The sequence below is a fragment of the Bombus terrestris genome, chromosome 1, assembly GCF_910591885.1.
Source record: "Bombus terrestris chromosome 1, iyBomTerr1.2, whole genome shotgun sequence".
Taxonomy (NCBI): domain Eukaryota; kingdom Metazoa; phylum Arthropoda; class Insecta; order Hymenoptera; family Apidae; genus Bombus; species Bombus terrestris.
The window spans coordinates 10,480,676-10,503,439 of NC_063269.1; the positions used below are offsets into that span (position 1 = coordinate 10,480,676).

A 22,764-nucleotide genomic window follows, 5' to 3' on the forward strand; every position below is an offset into this window, starting at 1 on the left:
GTGTAGTGTGTCGTGATAAGATCTTTAGTCACGTGGCAAGAACATCTGTTCATTTACGTCGATCCTCAAATTTAACTCGTGCGATTGTATATATCACAAGAAAACATAGGAATTAAGTATTTCAAGATATTATAAGGTTGATAAATAATTCAAACATACGTCGAAAAGCTAATTTAATAATTTTGTAACATATACTATGTATTAAAGGAAGTAGAACGTTAATTTTAATTGAAAAGTGCATGCAATGATTTCTTTTATTTAGAACAAATTTATACAAATACGAGTATCATTAAAACTAAAATCTACATTTATTTTGACTGTGAATATTAATTAATATAAAATGATATATACTTCGGTATTATATTCAATTTTCGAACAGTTTCATACAAGAGTTACATTTTAAATAAGGTTAAATATTTTATTTTAAAATATAAAAGTTTGTATTCTTTATTTTTATACGTTTTCTCTCCTACTTATTGAACATAAAGGAACAAAAATCCTTATTTAAATGTAATGTTATTTTTCTTTAAAATTAAGTTGAATATTTTATCGACATATATGCTAAATTTGAGGTTATGAAAGTATGTGTATAATTGCTTTTTGAAGTATTTATTTTTAAGTGTATATTTAAGCAGCAAATATTACATAATTATTAAATGATGCAGTGTTCAAAAAAGCTTGTTATGGTTTTAAATAAATCACAATATATAATAAATACAAGAAGAAAATTTAATATACTAAATGTTATTCATCAGTATGAACATGCATCTGATATAACATTTAAATATGAGGAGAAACAAGAAGAAAAGAACACCTATGCGCAGGTATCCCAAGACTACTTGGGAACAGCTGTTGGTGGAAATAAAGTATTTGTGATACAACCATATGTAAAATGGGGTATAAATCAGAAAAGAAATACTACACCTCAGTTGCAATTAGCCGAGGCAAAAGCACTCATTAATACTTTAACCGATTGGAGCGTTGTTGGTGAGAAGCTAGTTCCACTACTTACTTTGAATAAAAATAAGTTAGTTGGTACAGGAGCTCTTGAAACGTTGAAAGAAGATATTAGAAAATGTCCACACGTTTCATGTATATTTATTAGTACAAATTTATTGAAATTTGTACAAATTGCTGAGTTGCAAAAGGCTCTTCACTTACCAATTTATGATCGTTATTCTATAGTCATTCATATTTTCCGAGAACATGCAAAAACGCCAGAGGCAAAATTGCAGGTAGCTTTGGCTGAACTTCCATACATAAAGCAGAAAATGATGGATTTAACCAATTATCATATTGGACGAATAAGCTATACGGAAAAAATAAAGAATATGCTACATACTAGGGAAAAAAGGTTAAAAAATTCACTACAAAGATTAAAAGAACATAGACAAAGGATAAAACAGCACAGAGTTAATTACGGTTTTCCAAGCATTGCTATTATTGGCTACACAAATGCTGGCAAGACATCTTTGATAAAAGCATTAACAAATGATGCTTCGTTGCAACCTGAGGACAAATTATTTGCTACTTTAGATACAACAGTACATGGAGGATTACTTCCAAATATGTTGAAAGTATTATATATCGATACCATTGGCTTTATTCAAGATGTACCAGAAATTTTAATAGAGCCATTTATAGTAACTTTAGAAGATGCTACAAGTGCAGTATGTAAAATCTTATTTTTTTGATTATATTGAAATCTACTAGCTTAAAGTAACTTTATTTAATTTTCTATAGGATATATTAATTCATGTATTTGATGCGAGTCATCCTGATGTTAGAGCTCAAATTCAACATGTTCAAAAAACGATAGAGCCTATGGTAGATGAAAATAAAGTAATAATTAACGTTGCTAATAAATGTGATGTAATAGAAAAAGATGTCATAGAAAACGTTATGCCAGAGAATACGTTTGCCATTTCTGCTACTAAATCGACAGGCATCGATTTATTACGATTGAAAATACAAAAAGAAATTACAAATATACCTAATTTAATAAAGAAGCGTATTAGGGTAGGAAATGGAAGTACGGAAGCATCGTGGTTGTACAAAGAAGCGACAGTTCTAAGCGCTGAGCCTGATCCCAACAATCCACAATACTTAATAATGGATGTGTTCATGACATTACCTATATTTTATAAATTTAAACGAGTTTTCAATCTCAATCGATCTAAATAAATTTGTTTAAATCTATTTCTCTACCTTATGTTTGTTGTAATATAATTGATTTATATTGACTAATGCTTTATTTCATTAGTCTGTTCCATTCTATTCACCATCTTTATTTAATAGTAGAAAATACATTATAGAGCACAAATAAAAATTTTGAACAGCGTAATATTTATCCTCATAATAGTTTTTCTAATTTAGTTAGGGTCTTATTTTCTATTACATGAAACTATAATCCAACAATGCAAATTAATATTTCGTTTTTCCTAGAAAAATTAAATGAAACTTACCAACCTCAAAGCTCTCCAGATTAAGTCATCTTTTTCAAGTCGATTTTCCCTTTTACGATAGCCATTCCGCACACGTGTTTCGCACGTGTTTCTCTACAGTTGGTGCTTCTGAATACCAGATGTATGATACATAACTCGAAATTTCAACCAAAGCATTCGTTGCGCTCGTTAACTAAATTAAAGCTTTATTGTGTGTACTCGTATATCTTTACGACTGTCAAATCTAGACGTAAAAACAAGCCTAAATATCTACTTTATTTTTACGACTTCAAAACAGGTAGAAAATTAAGATTAGTATATGTATATTGAATTGTCTAGTAAGAAACATTTTGGAATGGAGATGAATAGAAATTCTAATTTTACAGATTCAAAATAAATGTTTAAAAATAGGATTGTTGGATGAAATGTTTCCAAGGGTTTCATATGCAAATGTCCACACATTAAAATCGTGCATCGCATTCTAATATAAATTGGCTTCAGACGCGACGCGTGGGTTGCAGAGGATGCAATTTCGTGTTATCGAAGAGTAGAATTCAAGCGTGGAGGATGGCTCGTAGAAAAAAAGAGATACGAAAATCCGGCGAAGAGTAAACGAGATAAGGAGGTTCGTTATACGTACTCGTACAGCTCACTCTAGCTAACTGCAGTTTGATGTACGACTCTTGATAGCTAACAAAGACGGTAGCTAAACGGGATGCAATTACTTACACTATTATAATGTGTAAGTATTTGAATATTTTCAAACTATTTTACGCAATATAAAATATGTTTCTCAAATGAAACTTTTTAATTTATTTTTGATAATTTTTTACTTTTTGATAAAAACAATTGACCAACAGAAAATTCATCGACACATTCTTTAATCATGCTTTCTTATCCAACTAAATAAATGCATTTTCTTATCATACATACATGTGGAATTTTAACCATTTATATATGTATTTGTATTCTTTTTACAACTGATAAATGATAATTTGTATACATTTTAATCCCATAAGGGCCAGTTAAACGAGAGTCTATTATGTAACAAATAGACCACTCTTTCTCTTTTTATCGAATTGTACTAGAAGTCAAAATACTTACGTACATCGGTATACGTCAATCAAAAACCTAACCCCAATCAAAAACTAAATCCTTAAAATCAACGTCAAATATTCGTGCGTGCTTCAAGTATTCTTTTTTCGATGAAACTATCGGTGGGTAACAGTTTTGGAAGTGGCGTTTATTAAGAGGCGGGTTTATTTGTCTTATCTTTGTTGGCGAGTGCAAGAACGATCATCCGCCGCAAGAAAGTTCGCGGCGAGGGTGCCGGCGACGTGATGTATAATTCATAGAGCCGGCGTTTCATGCATATATAGATATAGAGAGCGTCTTAAGGAATTAATCGTGGCGTCGTGTGGAAGAGTTTCGATGCAAGTCGTTCGTTCTTCGCCGAGGGAATTAATGAAGGATTGATATCGCGATTATGGCCCTTCCCTTGCGGAAAGGGTCCGGTGTGCCAAGAGAGGCCGATCGACAACCGGGCAAACGGGCCGCGATAATTAATTACGAGCGTGACGTCGCTTTAACGTCGTTAATTTTCATTATCTCGATTGGAATTCGCTTGTAGCGCACCGTGTACCGCTTTCGGGCTTGCTAATTTCGCGCCTCGTCTCAACCTCTCCGCGGAAAAGGCATTAATAATTCCGGCTGTCCTTGCAAAATTTGTCACCTACCGTGGCCAGGCCGCGGTAACGTTAACGTTGGTCACGCACACCAAACACTTTCATACAGAGTAGCTATGCTTTCACGGATGCAAGGATCCCAGCAATGCACTTTACATGTTGTCTGGATTATTAAAGCGAACCAAGTGAAACCTAATTATCGCGGTGCCACTCCTGCCACTGGCTTTAGCCGAACGACTAATTTCCACCGCTTTCCTACTGTTTACCGAGGTAACAAAGCAACAACTTTACATTCTCGCCGCTCCCAACCTGTGGGACGACTCTAATCTCCGTAATCTTTGCGTGTCTACGCGTTACATGTATCATTATCTGTCGTTGTTTTGCACTCTTCGTTTCTTACATTCTTCGAGAACAACGTCTCTTTGGTATTCCTATCTTATTCGCATAGACCGTCACATCTTAACTGGATCGTGGAACGGAATGGGGCTAGTGAGAATTTTATGCTGTTGTTTCAAACGAATACGTGACATATGTGAATCCTTGGTCTCGAGGAGCTCATTTTCGTTTCTAAATCGATGCATTGTAAATTTAGCGTAAGATATTCATTGCTACGATGTTTCTCTTTATATTGGATCTCTCAGTTGCATAGCATAGTTCAACTGATGTTAGAGAAATTGTACAAGCGACAAGTAGCAAATTATTGGAATTAATTAGATATTAGTAACTCTGCATAACAGCAACAAGTCTGGTGATAAAATAACTTAATATTTTATAGAAATTTTATAAATAAATTTTACAAGTTACGACTCATTTGATTATCCTGTTTCAAACTGTAAAAGGCAAACGGTAAACTTTTTATTTTACTATTTATAATATTTTATAGAAGTTAAATATTACGATTATACTGGAACATTTGAAACAGTGACTGAGCCAAGTAAATCGTTAGAATTTCCTTTCACAATTGCAACGTTAAGAACAGAATTCCATAATATAAATTGACTAGAGAGAAATTACAAATGAAATGTTACGCAGCGTAATGTTGATTCTGAATAGATTAAACAGGAAAAGTGACAGGCGAAAGTGTCGATGATATATCACGGACAATTCCGATTTTGTAACTGACACCAATTTTATTCGCATGCTATATATAACAATGTCTTTCTCAGCATATTGTTCCAGGCACGTTTATTTATAAAGTGAAATGGAAGGCCTTTTATACATTTTGTCGGACAATTCTGTCTTGTTCCGCGCTATCTAACGAGCCAATGATCGTATTTCTTTCACTCAACGTGTCACTCCGCCTCGTGCTGTTAGCGTTGCTCGTTTATCTGGTACCTCAACTACAAAGCTGTAGCTTAACCGGGCAACTGTAACCCAACAATTATACGAACGATTGACTAACGAATGTCGATCGGCGAGTGACTCGTATAATGCAATGATTGGACATCGCGCTGATTCGGTTGCTGTTACAGATTCAATTACGGCTCCCACGGCTTGATATTTTGCGACGCCGATTGAACGGCCCGAAATCGGCCATACAGAACTTTGATCTCCGACCGTCGGTGGTCGAGAAATTGAATTAAACCTGGCTATACGCATAAATAACAAAAATGGTGTCTGTCGTTTGTCGCCACTCTCACGACCCTATCTGCTACATTTTTAATTAGATATGTAGTAAGGTAGAATTGTATGAGTCATCTAAGTTTCATCGTTTTGAAATTCAATGTTGAACTTTGCACAGAATAATTAAGTTTATTGTACATATGTATATTATTATAGATATTAAAATTTTGGAATAACAGGAGAAAGACATGACGAGTAACATTTCTCGTTTCATCTTTTTATTCGATCTTGGAAGTAAATATGTATCTCTGTCTATATAATAATATAAATATGTTTTTTTTTTTCTATATGATATATAAATAAGAATGTTACTATACGTCTTAAACAAAAGATGCCCGGTAGCCAGTATGTACATAGTACATAGAGATGTCGATTCGCGGGATTGATAATATGTTAATATTAACTTAACACCCGTCGTCTCATATTCAACAACTGTTCGATGGCACGACACAGACGACGCGATACTCGTGTGTTAAATAGTTCGTAACCTTACCTTAAGATTAAGTCGTTAAGTTCTATCGTATGATGATTAATTAAGCTGCTAGCACGACACCGGTTCGACGAGGCATACATTTCGTCTGTCGACAGAGTATTCTAGCGATCAAGCTTCCAGGATTAATTGCATCGTTAAAGTCGTCGAACAATGTCCCGCAATGAGAAATCAACGCTCAAGTGGGCCCCTTTACGTGCCGTGACCGATGTTCGCGGAATGGATATCAGCTAAGCCGAACAGCGAAGCCGGTAACTTCAAAGAGACGGAGAAAAATTTAAACGGTCGACCCCGCGTAAGAGTCCGCAAATTTTTTCGTCAAACGATCAACGCTGTTCACTTTCCACGTCTATATCTGAATATTTTAAGGGAATAACATAAGATATATTTATAAAGAAATGGGATAAATAAAAACCTCTTTAACTATAGATAGATTTTACATGAAAATAATAAAACTTAATGTATTTTCTTAAGACACTAATAATATATAAGTATCAAAAAATTTGTTTATATCTTGTTACGGAATCGTGCACAAGAATTTATCGAGAAAGGCATATTTCGAAGTAATCGTATTTTTATGTAGGTATGATTAGGTTAAATAAACGATTTTTAAGTATACCAAATTTTAACGCTATTATATAGAGAAATTTTGAACATCACAATCATTGTGATTTGTGTTATGATTATATGAAAATGTGTTAGATAGAAAATCACGAAAAATGGACACTTCTCGTTTTTACTCTTCTCATATTTCTCTCTATTGCGCGTTTCTTTATAAGGGTCCGGGTGAAGGGATGCGTATTTACATATACACTCGTTCCTCTTCTATTTTTTCCTTCTATACTTGTCATTATAGTTGTGTAATGTTATACATATGTAACTCTCTTTGTTTGACGCGATACTATAAAATCGGGATGAAACAATGATTAAAATATTATCACGCGATTGTCGTTTGTTTCATGGGTTCGAAGAAACAAATGGAAACAGACGAACGTAGACCATTAGAGTATTTCGTTCGTTTACCCAGTCACAACACGATTCAACGGGGCGAGTGCTAGACCCGTATATTGAGGAATTGGGACCCTCGTTTTACAAACGTATTCCCTACGTAATAAATTCTACTTATTTCTTAACCTACAATAATTCTACGCAAAGCCTTTAGGTAGAAAATCTATACATATTTATCTACTTTAATTTCATTTTATTCAACAAAACTTACTTTATATTTATTTGCACTGTTAAAAACCCTTTGTCAGCGATCAGTTTTTATTATTTAAGAATGAATTTTAATTCTACTACTACCGATACTTCTAATAATAATTAATAACCACAAAACATTGCTTCTATACCGGTGTATCATAATGTTGGTTAAGAAACAGAAAACGTATTCGGTAGGTTGGCGCCCTTGGCCGAGGTTAGACGGTCCTGCGGAGAGGCTCCAGCATTGGCTGTTTCGCGGGCGTGGGAGCTCCGCAGGGGTTCAGTTAGTCTGCACGGGTAATAGAACTGCGCTGGGGGTGGGCGTAAGAACGAGGAACGGTTAGTATATCTTCGCGAAGGGTAGGAGCAATAGCCGGTTGGCGCAAGTGCGGCGGGGATATCGTGGCCTGGCGGAGCCCAGTCGAGTCCCGTGAGTCCGGGAAAGCACAGCTATTAAGGTGGTACGTGGTGGTGGTGTAGGCGTCGTCCGGGACTGAGAATTCGAGGCCGCCATCGAGAAGCATCTCCACACGGTGTGTCTGGTGCGTTTATGTGTGGTCATCGGTTCCGCGTGGTACGCATCGAAAAACCGGCTCGATTCGTGGCTGATTTCCATTCTACCTTGATAACATTGAAAGAGAGCCTTATTCTGTTGTGCCGCGTGCTGTAAGAGTGTGTAGGTGAGTGTGCGTGTGCCTGATAAAAAGAAAGGTTAGAAAGAGAGTAAATGTAAAGAGATTAGCGAGTGGGAATCGAAGAAGAGAGAGAAAGATAAGTAGAATATAGTCGATGCGTGGTAGTATGCGTGGAAAGAGCGGCTGCTCGACCGAACCCGGCGAGGAGGAGGCGAGAGCTGTCACTTCGATCGCCATTTTAGCGCCGAGGCGGTGAAGAACCACCGGGTATGCACGCCGGTAGTGGCGACGAAACGGAGCGCCCTGACACGATGAACGGTGGTGCTGTTTGTGGGCTGTGGCTCTTTCGGTGACTTCCTCTCGAGTGTGTCTCGTGTTTTGGCTATCGAAGGGACTGCTACGCGATACATGATAGAAACAGGGAAAGAGAAAAGTGGTAAGCGCGCGTCGATCAGAATGTGTCCAGTGTATCTTGTGTCGTGAGAGCCACACATATATATATATATATATATTGTACATTTGCTGTTTGTCCGTCTCTGTCTCTGGCCCCAACGCTTCAGTCGACTTGTGTCACTTTCGTGGTGTTCCATCTAGTTTGGATATATATAGTTTCTCTTATTTCGTCGTTTGAGGTTATACATAAAAAGAGGAGATGTCATGTTGCATGAATCAGTGAAATTACCTTGCTCTAATAGTGTATTCGTTGTTTTTCGTCGGTGACTTGATGATTATTTTATAGTCAGTGGAATTTGGAATCGTGTCATAATCTTAACATAATCTAGTCCTCGACTAATTCAACGATCCCGTGCGCGCCGGTGACAGTCAAGTGTCGAACGTGTATGCGCGTGGTTAACACGAAATAGTGAGGAAGAAGGTGGTGGTGAGAGTGAGACCGGCGAGGCGCATACATGTGAACATAACGAACACAAGAGAGACAGGGAAGGAATATACGTGTATAGTGAAAAGAGGCGAATGAAGAAGATCGGGGTATAGAGAGAGGGTCGGACGGGCACTTACGAACGTAGCAGAAAAGTGAGATGGAAAGCGATGAAAGAGAAGGGACGAATGTATGCGTGTGTGCGTGAAAGAGTGAAAGGGGTTAGAGAAAGAGATAAACGAAGGACGGCGCCATACTGGCTCCCCGGTACATAGTTTTCGTGGCACATTAGGCGATCTTTCTCTCTCGCACTCGCTTCCTTCGATTCGGTTTATGACTCGTCGATCGTCCGTCATATCGCATGGAAGCCTCTGATCGATCGCAAATGGTTTTTAGGTACGTACAACGATAGGCTACGTCTTCGTTGCTGGAACCGAGCAGACAGACACCTCTCCCATCGACACGGACCAGTTTTCCACTTCGTACCGGCCGAAAGAGGAAGAAATCGATGGTGGTGTCACAACAGACAACGTCTGAATCACTTTGCTGGCCGCGTACGTAAACCCTAAACCCGTGGAAGACGCATATCGGAAGTATATAGGAGGAATCGAACAGGCGCGCACGATGATTCTGCGCGTCTGAAAGTACCGTGTACGCAAGAGAGAGGGAACAAGATAGCTAGATGGATAGATAGTTAGATACGTAGATAGGGATAGATAGGACTGATAGAACGTGTGGAAAGAGGAATACACGACGTCGTTCGAGGGCTCGTGTACATATATTTACGTTCGTCGCGTTCGGTGGTGGATAAAGAAAAAAAAATAGAGTGACAACCGGTGATCTACGATAGAGAGTGGGGGAAACGTATTTCAATAGCGGGAGGAACACGGACGATGTTATCGTTCTTTGTCGCGCGTTTCTTCGACCCCTGATGACCAGTGCTCGCTCTCGGTGTAACCGATTAACAGACTCCCGCGAGTGTCTATCGATTAAACCGTCGGCAGAACAGCGAAGGAGGAAGTAGTAAAGCCTTTGCAAAAGAAAGGAAGAAGGGTGTGGAAGAAAAAGAACGAGTGAGAAGAAGGAGAATAGGAGAGCGAATAAAAGGGAAGAAAATTACGGAGAGGATAAAGGATTAAAAAGGAAGAGGATAGAAAATTGGTGACGACTGTGAGTGGTCGGGTAGTGCGTGGCAAGAGAGAGTGTGTGCTCTAAACGGAGCACGTTGCAAAGGAGTAGCATCGAGGACGGGGGGTCCAGAGTGACATTGGGGGGGCGTGTGAGACTGATTTTGCCCCCCCTACCCCCTGTCTGTCGTCCGAAACTGTGACTTCATCGTCGTTAAGTCAATTTCTCGTTGGCGTTACAACGTTGCCGTTTAGGTGAGTCACATTCCATGAATTCTTTTTCTTTCGCGCAAATTCTGCGTACACTATCCTTCATAATTACATATCCGGACACTTCTATCGATTTGTACAAATTATTTATTTTTTAAACTTGTTATTTAAACATTAATAATTTAGTAGAAGTAGTTCCTTCCACCTTTTTTTTTCTAAATCAATAGAATATAAATTCAAGTTAGCTATTAACGATTGGTATGTACGTATTTTATCTCATATATATATGTGCACATGTTGCGTCGACACAATTATTTAGATAATATTACTGATACAACCGCTATATCTCAATTTCTGTGTCTTTCAATAAAATAACATAAGACGGGCAAAGAAAACAGTGGATAGTATAGCCGGAACAAACGTTATTATTAAAAATAAGCACATTTTTAATACAAAAGAGAATACAACTTCGAAAGTATAGTCGTATGATTTATAATTCAGAAATCAGAGAATCTGAATATAAAATATATAAAGTTTGACAATTAAGAACGCCAGTTCTTTTTTTATTATTGCATATAAATTTCCAAAAATCAATTTAACGTATATACCTATGATGGTTATGAATAATAAGATCATCGCAACTCCATTTATGCGATATTTAATTTCCTAATTAAAATACATATTGTCAGAAATATACAAATGTTCAGATACTTTTGAACGATACTGTATACTGTATACCACGACCTTCGTCGTTGTATCCTTTTTCTCTGCGTTTCACCAGCCTTTATCTCTCATTCTTCGAATGCAAATCATTTATATTTGCAAAACGAAACGAAACGAAACGAAACGTGGCATTGAGAGTCCGCGAAAGAAATGAATTCTGGGATTGGCAGGGGGCGGGAGGAGAAGGTTTTTGTCCTGTGAGGTCGGCCGAACATTATGATAACGTACAATGTCGCGTCGGGATTCATTGTACGCTTAGTAACAGGCCGCGTTCACTTCCTGGCCTGCTCTCTTGTCCGCGTGGAGTAAGAAACAAACAGGCTCGAGCAGAGAATAGTTCTTCTTTAAGTGTTTTGTCTATACCTCCCCTGTTCTCTTTGTTTTCGTTCATCCGCACTCCGCGTCGTGTTCTGGTCGACGGTCCTCCGGCTGGCGGATTTTGTTCCTGCCCGGAAAAGAGAAAAATACGACATTGATTCGCCACCGAAACACTACTGGCTCCAATTTCATCGTGTTGCATACCACGTTGCACGTATCCGTGACTTACCCTCGATCTCTCTGTCTCCAAGTCGCGAACAAGGAGTTGGAAGGTTGTTGACCTTGCTAATTACACCCTGGATCGTTTCTGAACTCGTCGAAAACGCGTCTTTATCCTCTTGATCCTTTGTTTGTTCTAGTCTCTGGCTTTCTTTTCTGTTTCAATATTGGAATCGATAACAACAGAATTGTAGATGAATAGTAATTGCACTATGGATATTTACGTTACGTTTTTACGAGTATAAGCAAAGAAATGGAGAAGAGAAATAGAGAAAAATATTTATTCTGTCCATTAAATATTATGAATTTTATAATTCCTAATTATAAAAATACTAGGTACTTGCCATTTTTATGTGATCCAAATAAAATTGTTTTTAATATCATCGTCTATTTTCTGTGTTTACATATTGTTCATTTAATTTGTCGACGAAAACGAAATAAATAAATCATTGCGTCTTCGTCGATTTCCTTTTGTTTGGCTTAGTGGTAATATTTCCGTAAAGTATCTTTCCATTAAACGTAGAATGTAACGAAGTAAGAACGATGTAAGACTAAATATCCAGCGGCTTGAAAAAACAATGTTATTAATAGATAATGCAAGAACCGGCAGACCTTTGCACTCGCCTAATATTTTCTTGTAATTACGAGCACCTAATATCCTGCGCGTAGTAACGTATCTTCGTTACAGGGAATTCTACGTTACGCTTAGTCATACATGGTTTAACACGAGTACAACGATTTTATAGCGTCTGAACACGTATCATTACTTAAGGTGATCATTTTCAACGTTCGTATGCTTTGCGAGAATTACGCGGTTAATTTAATGCGTTCGGCGCGTCTTTGGGGGAATCTTGAATTAGCTCGCGCCCACGAAGCTAGTTACTTGATTTCGGTTACCTGATTCCGAGCAATTCCCGCTTCTCGGAAATACGCTGCGTCTCACAGCAATAAAACTATTCTAAAATTTTCCATTTCTTACATACAGTGGCTGGAGAAGCTATTTGAAGACTTATCGCGGAAAATTTTTACGTGTGTAGTGCGCTTATGTACGGTTATTATACGAGCTTCTCAAAAAGCCAAACTCCGCTTTTCATTAATTTCTTGACTCTATTACATAAGTGCACTTATGTAATGTTAATACTTCATTCTCAGGAAACAAATAATTCCATAAGCTCATTCATCGTAAGATTTTGTAACTTTTATTTACGCTTAAAAATTCGTTTTAAATTTCACTAATATCAATCATGATAGTGTCGTCTCGTTCTAATTGTAGTGAAATTTCGAAGTGTTTTCTAGTATATAACACACATAGTATATGGATAAAAAGTTTCTATAGACGATCAGATACTTTTGTGAGCTGCTATACTTCGTTCCTTCTCGCGTTAACCACGACACGCTATAAGAATCGGAAGTTTCTGGCTTGTTTTTATAGATACGAGTCCCGCTGTATTTATACGTGATACATACGTTTAACGTTGATTCGATTCGATTATTCTGTCGAACGGGCAGACGTTTTTTACACGGAAGCTCTTTAGAGCCGATTGAATAAAAATCCAATCGCTTTTCACCGCCTCCTTCCATTATAGTCTCCTTTTCCCTGCGTTCTTTTCTTTCTTCTTTTTTCAATAGGAGGAAACAAAATTCACTGGTGAAACGAATATGGCAGCCAGGCGAATTCATTTTTGTTAACGGTGCAATTACTTTCAAAATGATTGACGTCAAATAGTACGCGCTATTTGCGCGACCACGTTCGTCAGATTATATACATATTTAGCGATTGCCTGCAGTCTCTCTCTTTTTTATTTTACATTCCCTCCCACTCTGCCTCCGATTTTTTTCCCTTTCAAATATAATTGATTGACAGCGTGCAACGCTGAAATTCAATTACCGTTGATACAACGCTCGAGTACCAGTCGACTTCTGATCAATACTCGAATAGGACCGTTTTTCCGGCCGTGTTTCTCGCGAATAGAGACAGACATTAGTTAAAAAAAAAAAAAAAAAAAAATAAAATAAAACCGGCACAGACGCAGTGACGGATGTCGTTTCGTCGAAACGTAACCTGGGTCGTTGGACCACATCATTAACCCCTTGGGGGTGGCGGATGGTTTTGTTACAATCGTTTCAGGAAACGCTGGTCGGTGGTGGCATATTTTTTTTCTTTCTCCCTTTTCCTTTTTTCATGCAGAATCCAGAAGAAATTCATAATTATACGGGTTCGTTAGCGGTTACCCGGTATTCCGTTTTGAAGTTAATCGACGATGAAAGAATTTCGCTTGGGATCACGATGAGCGGGCTTAAAATACGAGCAGCTTTCGTGGCTTTGACCATTAAAAGCTGTACTGGCGATGCGGTTAACCTCAAAAAGTCTATAGTTGGGCCTTCCGTCGGCAACCCTGGGCAATTTCACTGGAGAATATGAGGAAGGATAGCGGAGGAACGAGGTCGGCGCGCGCGTAGGCATCCTCGTCCTTTTTTACTTTCTTTCTTTTCGCAGTTGCATCGAAAAGGAACGGTGTTGCGCGCGTCGTTAACGAAAGCAGGCCACGTTTCGCCGTGGATGAGGCTTGGCTTCTTAATCGCCTGACCGTCGCGTCGTTTCTTTCTACGAGTATTTTACTTTGGCGTTAAAGAGGAAAGAAATTTAAATAAAAACGAAGGAGGAAATATTTTTAGGAATTTTGCTCGCTTCTTAATCGTTTCTTTCTAGTTTACTTTGTAATTGAAACGAGAAGAAATTTTAATAGAGAGTGAACGATATTCGGAGAATGAATCGAATCTTTTCTTTGATTTTATTCCTTTAATTAATCGGATCGATCGTATCGAATTAATATAAAAATGCACGTTACGATACTTTGATCGAGCAAGAAGAAAGGATTTGTTGGTTCTCGCGTGTTAAACGTTACTCGCGAAAATCCTTTTCAAATATCGTCCGTGTTAATCGGATCGATCGGAGAAAAAAAATATGGACAGGGTCATTTGGGGTCAGAGGGTACCTGAAATAACAGGAGGGCTCGTCGGATTACTCGATGTATTTGTTCAGAGGGTTCCACTCGTAAATTGTTTCTCTGGAGCTCGCGGGGTCTGTTACCATTCTCATAGTTTTGTTTGACGAGAAGATCCTCTCCGAACAACGTGGCCTTACGTAATAACTATCGGAAAAACGGAATTCTTCAAATATTTGTAAACATCATTCTCTCTCATGCTCGACATGCATTCGTACTGCAACTCGTTCAGATTACTCATGTTACCTGATTTCAAGTGATTTCGATTCAAGCAACTGGAAACCTCTTTATCGCATGTTATTTATCCACTTAATTTGAAATATCCTTTCGTATCTCTATACTCGTCTTCATTAATTAAAACCTCGTTCCGATTAATTTGAATTCATTTGAAAGTCTTCAATTCATTCGATCGCTGTTTACCTGATACACTAAATACATAAGTTGCAGTTTCACTATACGTCTCATTACGGTGTTAATAAAATTACAGGAACATAAATGTTCAAATATTTTCACGAGTCACTGTATGCAACGTTCCCGGAAGTTTAAATTTGATAGACCAATGCCATTTACTAAATTCCATCCTATCGTATCATCGAATAGAATACATTCAGAAAGAAGATATTTTCTAAATCCTATATCTTCTAAACGTTAAACCAGTACATTTCTACGGAAAGGTTTACCATCATCCTCTTCTTCCCACGTTTGGGCGATATCCATCCTCGGTATCATTGCACGTACGAACAATGAGCTATTACAGAGAGCGTGTAGAACATAAACATAACGTGGACCGATGAAAGTACACAAATCGTTAGGGAGAACAAGGCGTCTCGTTTAAAGTACAGATGAAACGACCTGTACCGCCTAGCTTGTACCACGGTGATGCAACTGGGCACGGCGCCCTTATAGAAAACGTGGGGCACGAGGAAGAATCGAGAAGAGTATGCCTCGTGCACGACGTGCCTCTCCGCTATAGCCAGTTATACGTACATACATATATAATATACATATATACATACCGCGTGTACACGACGAGTCCTAGATTCTCGGTTTCGTATCCGTGAGAGAGAAGAGAAGGAAGAAACTCGCAGCTCCGCCAGTCCCACGGAGCCTTCTCGGAGTGTCCTCAGTTATCTCGGCCAGAAGGGGGCCTCACCTCTACGATCCTCTTCTCCTGGCGGTCCCTTTCTCTCCGGGCCAGTCCTTTCGAATGCATCCATCTCGCTATACACACCTCTTCCTTCTCGTTCACGTCGTTCGTTTTTTACCCCGTAACAACGTGTGCCCGTCCTTTTCGCATTTCAACGAACATCGTTTCCTCCTTATTACAAAACTAATCCACTCCTCCCTCTTGTTTTCCCCTCTCTTTCTATCGCTTTCTACGAATCTCGCGTTTAATTCCGCCTCTGTCAGCGTATCTTTCTTCTCGTCACGACTTTGAAGTTCGCTTTAATGTATATGTATATCCGAGTTTCGTCGATAATGAGACGAGCGTTCGTCGTTTCCTGGGGATTCTTTCTCTCTTCTCAGGCGATTCGTGTTATCAACGTGAGAAAGGATTTTCATTTCTATCGATAACTGTGCACGGAACGCCTCTTACAGATTGGTCTTACAATATCCTATGTATCGTCGAGTTAGGTGGTCCCAAGTTTCCATGCTAATAGGACATTTTATATTAGAGGAGATAGGAGAAACCTGGAATTTTATCGCTTTCTTTCAGCTATCTCTGTCGTTATTCGTCCCATTTAAAATATATAGATTCAAGTATATACATAGGTAATGCATATCAATATATTCATGTAGCAATTATTTAAATGCTCCGGATAAAACAGCGACTAGCTGTCACAGTGATATGCATTCTACAATAAAATATCGAATTTTATCTAAACTTAGGATCACCAGATCTGATGATAACATATAAGATATTACAAAACCACCTAAAAAGCATTTAGGACAAACGAATTAGACTGTTTTTAGATTTCTACGAAGTATTTTAGTATTATGCCAAGCAATACGTCTGGAATTACGAAGAAAATGGGACTATATCTGTTCAATTCTAACACAATACTTATTCCTCCGTACAAGAACGTATCGAATTTTAGAATTGCTCTCTCGCAAAAGATGAAAATTGTCACTTACCGTTTTCTTCTCCTAGTCTTCGTATATTCCAAATTCAACGTCCAGGAACTGTATATCGATATCAATATACCAGCCATGTTTTTTTGCCTTTCTGTTCTTTATTGATCGAAATGGAAAAGTTTAATTAGACAGCGGACGAGTTCCAGAGGAAATTACTCGACTGGTTTTAATATCCTCTGCGTGTTCGGCGAATTCCAAAGGAAACCGGACCTAAGGTATACCTCGCGACCTGACCTCAACCTGTTCGACTGTTCGGTACTCCTGTTTCTACCGTTTTTTTTTCTTTCTTCGTCGGTGGACCAACACCAGATCCCCCTGTCAGTCCCTCGATTCCTCTTTCTCGAATCTTCCCTTTTCTCTTCTTTTTTGCATCGGAATTCATCTTTCAACTATACGTCTCCGTTCTCTTTCGTCCGTGTCCTTTTCGACTACCTCGGCCCTTCTCTTTTTCCAGCTGCCTTCGTTTTACACGATCTTTCCAAAACATCATTGTACCGGCAACTATTCCACGTTCCATTGACTGCTGTTTCGCCTGCTTTATTTTCATCCACACACGCGAGGCCTATGAAACGATCTTAATGCGAAGTTTCAGCTTTCTTTCGTTATATTTCGACCATTGTGGCACTCGTATTGATTTGAAAAGTAGTGGAGCCATAATTTTTTCTCTATACTGTATCGTCATTACCGTTACTATTTATTTATTTATTCCGTAGGTTATCAGTGGCGGCATTTAATTTCGCAGTGGTATTGTTGGCTCGTAAGCGATTCGCAATAATTTAGTTTACTATTTAAGTCTATGCATACGTATACTGAATTTTTACGTAGCGTAAGAGTACCCTCAATCTATCTATATATACTGTCCATATTTCGACTAAAAGTTCTCAACTAAAAGGATCAATATGTCTTGTCAATACAATATTGTCGATTTTGTGCAATGATGTTGGGCAAATAGTGTTATATGTTATATGTTAATAGTGTTATTGATTTTCTGAGGAAGCTCTAATATTTGTATGGATAATATCTATATGATATTACATATATAGTAATATATATTATACAGTATATATATTACTATATACTGTAATATACATTATACAATATATATATAGTAATGTATATTATACAGTATATATATTACTATATACTGTAATATATATTATACAGTATATACATATTACTATATATACTACTATACATATATCTCACCTTAAAACGTATCTCGTATTTTCAGAAAAGTATTAGGTCATTCGAAAAGTTTCTTTCGTTTCGTAAGGAAATAATGTACGCATAACATTTTTCGTTTTATATTATTTTATCGAATTACGTGTGATCCATTTTCTTCTATCAAGATAGAGATTACACCATTCGACAGATTAGGTTTTATGTTTATATAAAGATGCGTCGTTGTAAAAGACGTGTCTGTAAAAGGAAGACATTTTTCGCACAACCTAATGGGTCTATAGATGTTAAACTCGATCATCGACGATCTAAGAAAAATCTCACTCTTGAATTTCGTCGAAAGGAATCTTTGTTCCCATTGCAAGTGTTTCAAATTTTGTCCTAATTTTTCTAAAGCCTAGCATAATAGCGGAGAGTTCATCCTTCATCCGTTTCCTCATTTTTAGCTTAATCTACACGTTTACGTTAACACTGATCGTTCCTCCGTAGGTAGCTTCTTCTAGCTCTTCTTATATTTTTGCATAGTCCGAGTAAACGAAAGACATGGAAAACTTTGGTGACTGTTTGATAAAAAAATCGTAGCTAACAATCGTAGAACAAACTTCTCATACATAAAACTACTCTGAAATCGATATAGACGTACATCTGCTAATCACGAGGTAGGGACTCAAGCTCTAACGTAAAGTCAGTAGAGAGATGACAAAACAAAAGTAGCACGAATTACGAATTACGAATCCATACAGAAATTTGTAAAATAAGCTGACGCGTGCTAGTACTTTAGTTCGTCACCGCGTGCTCGGAGAAGAAAAATCCAGCAAATGTAGAACGTAGAACGTTGAAACGTCAGAAATGGTGGTTCGATGCATGGAGGATAGAGTGGCGGGCATGTTTGGGATACATTCCGGCTTGACCAGCCGCAGAATCGTCAACTATGACGGAGGTTGAAGCTTATCTAGGCTGTTCCGTGGCTACGTAATGACGAAACAATGGCACGTCTTGATCGTGCATCGGATATACGTAATCGTGGCTGGTTCGGCCAGATTTCACTCAACGCCCGCTCCTTGAATATGCAATAGCTCGACATTCGTTGTTTCTGCACACGTTAAAGGTCTTGATACTCCGGCATGATTTATGCTCGTGAAACGACCAAAGTTCGCTTCGTTCGATTATATATAGTGCGAAATATTCTTCCAGGCTCTCTCCAGACTTTTTGGATAGTTTCTCGAAATCTTCTTTTTTTTTCTTTTTATTTTTTTTATTGTAATCCGCCTATATGCGATCTATCGCACAACGATACTCAACACAGACCGTGATGAATTAAATTGACACGAATGGGAATAGATCCACTGGTGTATCATTATGATATCGTATTTAGCTTATGCCGTTAAATTTGTACGGTAAAAGTAAAGAGTTCTTTCAATCTTCCGCGTTCTTCTGTGATGTTCAGCGATTTTCTGGCTGTTGTTGCGGTGATTCTTCGACCAGTCATTCTATTGATATAACCCGGCTGTATCTGATGATTTCTTCCTTCACCGTGGATATATCGGTTCCTTTGTTTATTTTTTCGTTCCGCAAGTACCAGTCTACTTTCAAAATGACTCTCGACTTTTTGTTTTGTCATCTCTTTACTGACTTTACGTTGGAGTTTGAGGCTCTACCTCGTAATTGGCAGATGTACGTCTACATCGATTTCAGAATAGTTTTATGTATGAGAAGTTTGTCCTAAGATTGTTAGCTACAATTTTTTGTCAATCAACCACCACAGTTTTCCATGTCTTTCGTTTAATTGCTCTATTTTTTTTTTTTTTTTTTTTTACGGACCTGCGCTTTCCTATTAAAGTTTCCTGTGTAAGTGTACTCCAAGATATCTGGTTTTAAAATTAGAATTTTGCTTTCTTAGTTTGAACGATGTCGTAGCAGTTAGCTCGTTGTGAATGGAGAAGAGAAACATATTCAATTTTCAAGCACAGCGTGGTAGTGTAATGCGCATAAAATCTGCGAATCACGAGCTCTTTTGCTTTGCTTACCGTGGCTCTATAATGCAAGAGGTGAATCGTTTAACATGTGACGGAATTTCATGCAAACGCCGGCACGAGAGACAAGAAAGGCGTGTCTCGGAGCATACCGTACCGAAAAGGTTGAGAAACGAGTCGCACGCCATTAGGTAACACGCTAATCCGTTTGCATTAGCGGACACACATAGGCTAGTTATCGTATTTCCACGATTTTGTGCTTTAAAGTTTTTAGAAATCTTCCGCTAATTTTTTTTTTTTTAATCTTTAAGTTTATCTTGTTTAGAATAGAATATCTCAGTTGAAGGTTTAATTATGTTGCAACATATACAGAGTCCGATGTTTGTAAATTACGCTGTGAAATGACCTTCTTCAATTATTTTTAAGAAGCATCAATTTTATAAGAAGAGGAAATCCTTTGGTATTCGATCTTCCTCGTACAGCACGCGCAGTATCATTTTAGGAGCTTACAGCGAAAGAAAATAGATTTTAACGATATACCTAAATTAAATAAAAATCCCACAGCGAATGGATATGCAGTAAAGTTCTATTACAGTCGAATGTCGCAGTGTAAAGGTTAATAGAATGACAGTCATAACTGGACTGTGAATGTTTATGCAATTTCATATTTTTTACGAATGTAACCCGACGAATGTAATTTAAATAGCAATTTGTTCCATCTATTAAATATTATACCGAGGGTTTATACGAACGTTCTATTAAAAATCGGCTACTGGACGTTGATTTCTTTTACCGATTAACGTACAATATTTTTGATTACAAAATTTGTTACCTTAGAGAAGAAATAAATAAACGCTACGAAATAATAATTTTCCAGCAGCACATCTTTTTTTCAATGCGCGCCGAATAATGGAGCATTAGCTTTCTTATCTTCTCCTTGAGAACTTTAAACGCACTTTTAGATGAATTCTAAAATAATAAATTCAACCCTAAACATCGATCCTTAATATCTAATAACAGTTATTAGAGCATTTTTTATCCAAGAGAAGAAGAAAACTAACGATACAAAATAGTACTATTCCCAGTAGTATACTCTAAATTCACCAATGCTCGTCGAATAACAGAGAGTTTGGGTCTTCTTATGTTCTCTTCGATGGCCGTCGGTATTCTTCTACGCCCACTCTTCGCATCTACCTGTCTCTTTCTGATGCTTTCCCTTCTTACGTTTTCTCCTTTTTTTCAACAGCTTGCTTTCTTCGGTCCAGTCGCCGTGGCTCGTTTTCTCATTGTCAGCGGCTGTCTCCCTGTCTCTCTCGCTTTTTCGCCGCCTCGTCGTCCTCCCGGGGCCTTCTCTGGCCGCCTGTAGCTCTCCTGAAACTTCTCGTTGCCCCTTCCATAGGAATTCTCCTTTTCTACGGTCTTCCTTGCCTCGGGCTTTCCAAACTTCACCATCTTCTCTCGTGTCTGAAAGGAGGAGGCAAGGAAAGGGATCTCCTCCCCTGTTGTACTTCTTTCTCTTTTTTTTTACTCTTTCTCGTTTCGTTTTCCTCTCCTTATTCCGCCTTGATTTCTTGACTCTTCGAATCGTCTGCTTTTCGTCCAGGCATCGCGAGAATTCTCATTCGTTCGATCTGTCCCTCGCTTTGTTCACTAAGAGGCTCGATACGATCGATGATGTTGACAATAATTTTTCTAACAGCAGTTACTCTATCGTATCTTTAACAGAATCAAAGAATGTACGTTCTTGTTCACAAGTATCGGAACAGCTGCCGTATTCGTACGAAATTAATCCAAATTACCAAGGGAACGATATATTGGAATTTTCTACTCGCGCAAGGTTATTATCCAATGTGTATATGTGGTGGACGGTGTGACGTGTTGTTGGTTAATTCAATAACGAGACGAATTAATTTAATTTACTATATTTACAGATATTTTAAAATGTAGAATACAAAGTTAATCGCAAGCGTTGCCCGCTTGATAATACTCGTTATAAGATTGCGCGATACTGCTGTACTGATGTTAATATGACTGACTGTCTAACTCGATACTAATATTAATTCGTGCGACTGACTAACTGGAGAATTTGGTCCTCTATTTATACTGGACGAGGGGGGTACTAAAAGGTCGCCGGTTGTAGGTTGCACGTAGCAGCGAAATTGCTCTGTCCAGAGTTTGTTTATTACATTATGTGTGTCGTATTGTATTAATTCTCTGTGGCAAAACATCTATGTGAGGCATCTTCGTATCGAAACGTCCTAAAACGCTTATGCCGCTACATATATTTGCAAGAATTAGAGTAATATCACAGTTACAATAAATTGTACAAATGTGTCGTCCTCCGCAGGACGAGCTTTTCAACCGAAGAATCGAATAACAACAAATACAGGTGGTAATACGAGTATCAAAATCGAACAAATGTGGAGAAAAAACCGATGAACTTTATCATACTAAATCGATGAGATATTTTAATATCGATTATATAGATTCTTTCCAGTACAACATCTCGAATAAGATAATAATTTTTAAACGTTTTGAACAATTTCTCAACAACCCAATCCCCGATTTTCTTAACTTTTCCTAAGCGCTCTAATACGTACGATTCGTGCGCTTGCTGTTCTTAGGGAACATCGATTGGCGCTCGTCGTCTTGCAAATTCACCGTAACCATTCCATCGTAACTCTGATGGAAAACGATCTTATCTGCAGCGATCGCGTCTCATCGATTCCACGGATCTGTCTTTTCCCGTGTATCGTTCCATTTCGCTTCCACCCCTTAATTTTCCTCCTCACGAGAGGAGAACGCGGTTGTACCGCGATTAAGACAAAATACAACGGATCCATCGAAGCGTGGAAATCGTCGGCTTCCAGCTTCCCTTCCTTTCCTATCGGCGCGCATCTTTCGAGCCGTCTAACGACGA

General features: G+C 38.1%; 2 protein-coding genes across 3 annotated transcripts in view; both read left to right on the forward strand.

Moving 5' to 3' along the window:
• The first annotated feature begins 9 nt into the window (after positions 1–9).
• Positions 10–2,199, forward strand: LOC100649246 (putative GTP-binding protein 6). Of its 2 annotated transcripts, XM_048406380.1 has the most exons (3): positions 10–136; positions 666–1,670; positions 1,744–2,199. In XM_048406380.1, exons 2-3 carry the CDS (start codon positions 684–686, stop codon positions 2,182–2,184), a joined length of 1,428 nt encoding a protein of 475 aa, XP_048262337.1. In that variant the 5' UTR covers positions 10–136; positions 666–683; the 3' UTR covers positions 2,185–2,199. The 2 variants fall into 2 exon arrangements, with proteins under 2 accessions (XP_048262337.1, XP_003393316.1); XM_003393268.4 differs by lacking the exon at positions 10–136 and having other exon boundaries at positions 153–1,670.
• A 7,404-nt stretch (positions 2,200–9,603) lies between these two features.
• The window catches only part of LOC100649366 (plexin-A4), a 421,249-nt gene continuing 408,088 nt past the window's right edge, over positions 9,604–22,764 (forward strand). The window contains exon 1 of the mRNA XM_012312042.3: positions 9,604–10,336. The gene's annotated coding sequence lies outside the window, so the exon portion shown is untranslated. The remainder of the gene's footprint in view (positions 10,337–22,764) is intronic.

Bases quoted from the DNA above. Each gene is read 5' to 3' on its own strand.
- LOC100649246 (XM_003393268.4), top strand. From the start codon at position 657: ATGATGCAGTGTTCAAAAAAGCTTGTTATGGTTTTAAATAAATCACAA. The intron at 1,671-1,743 runs GTATGTAAAATC...AATTTTCTATAG, and splicing joins TAGAAGATGCTACAAGTGCA to GATATATTAATTCATGTATT.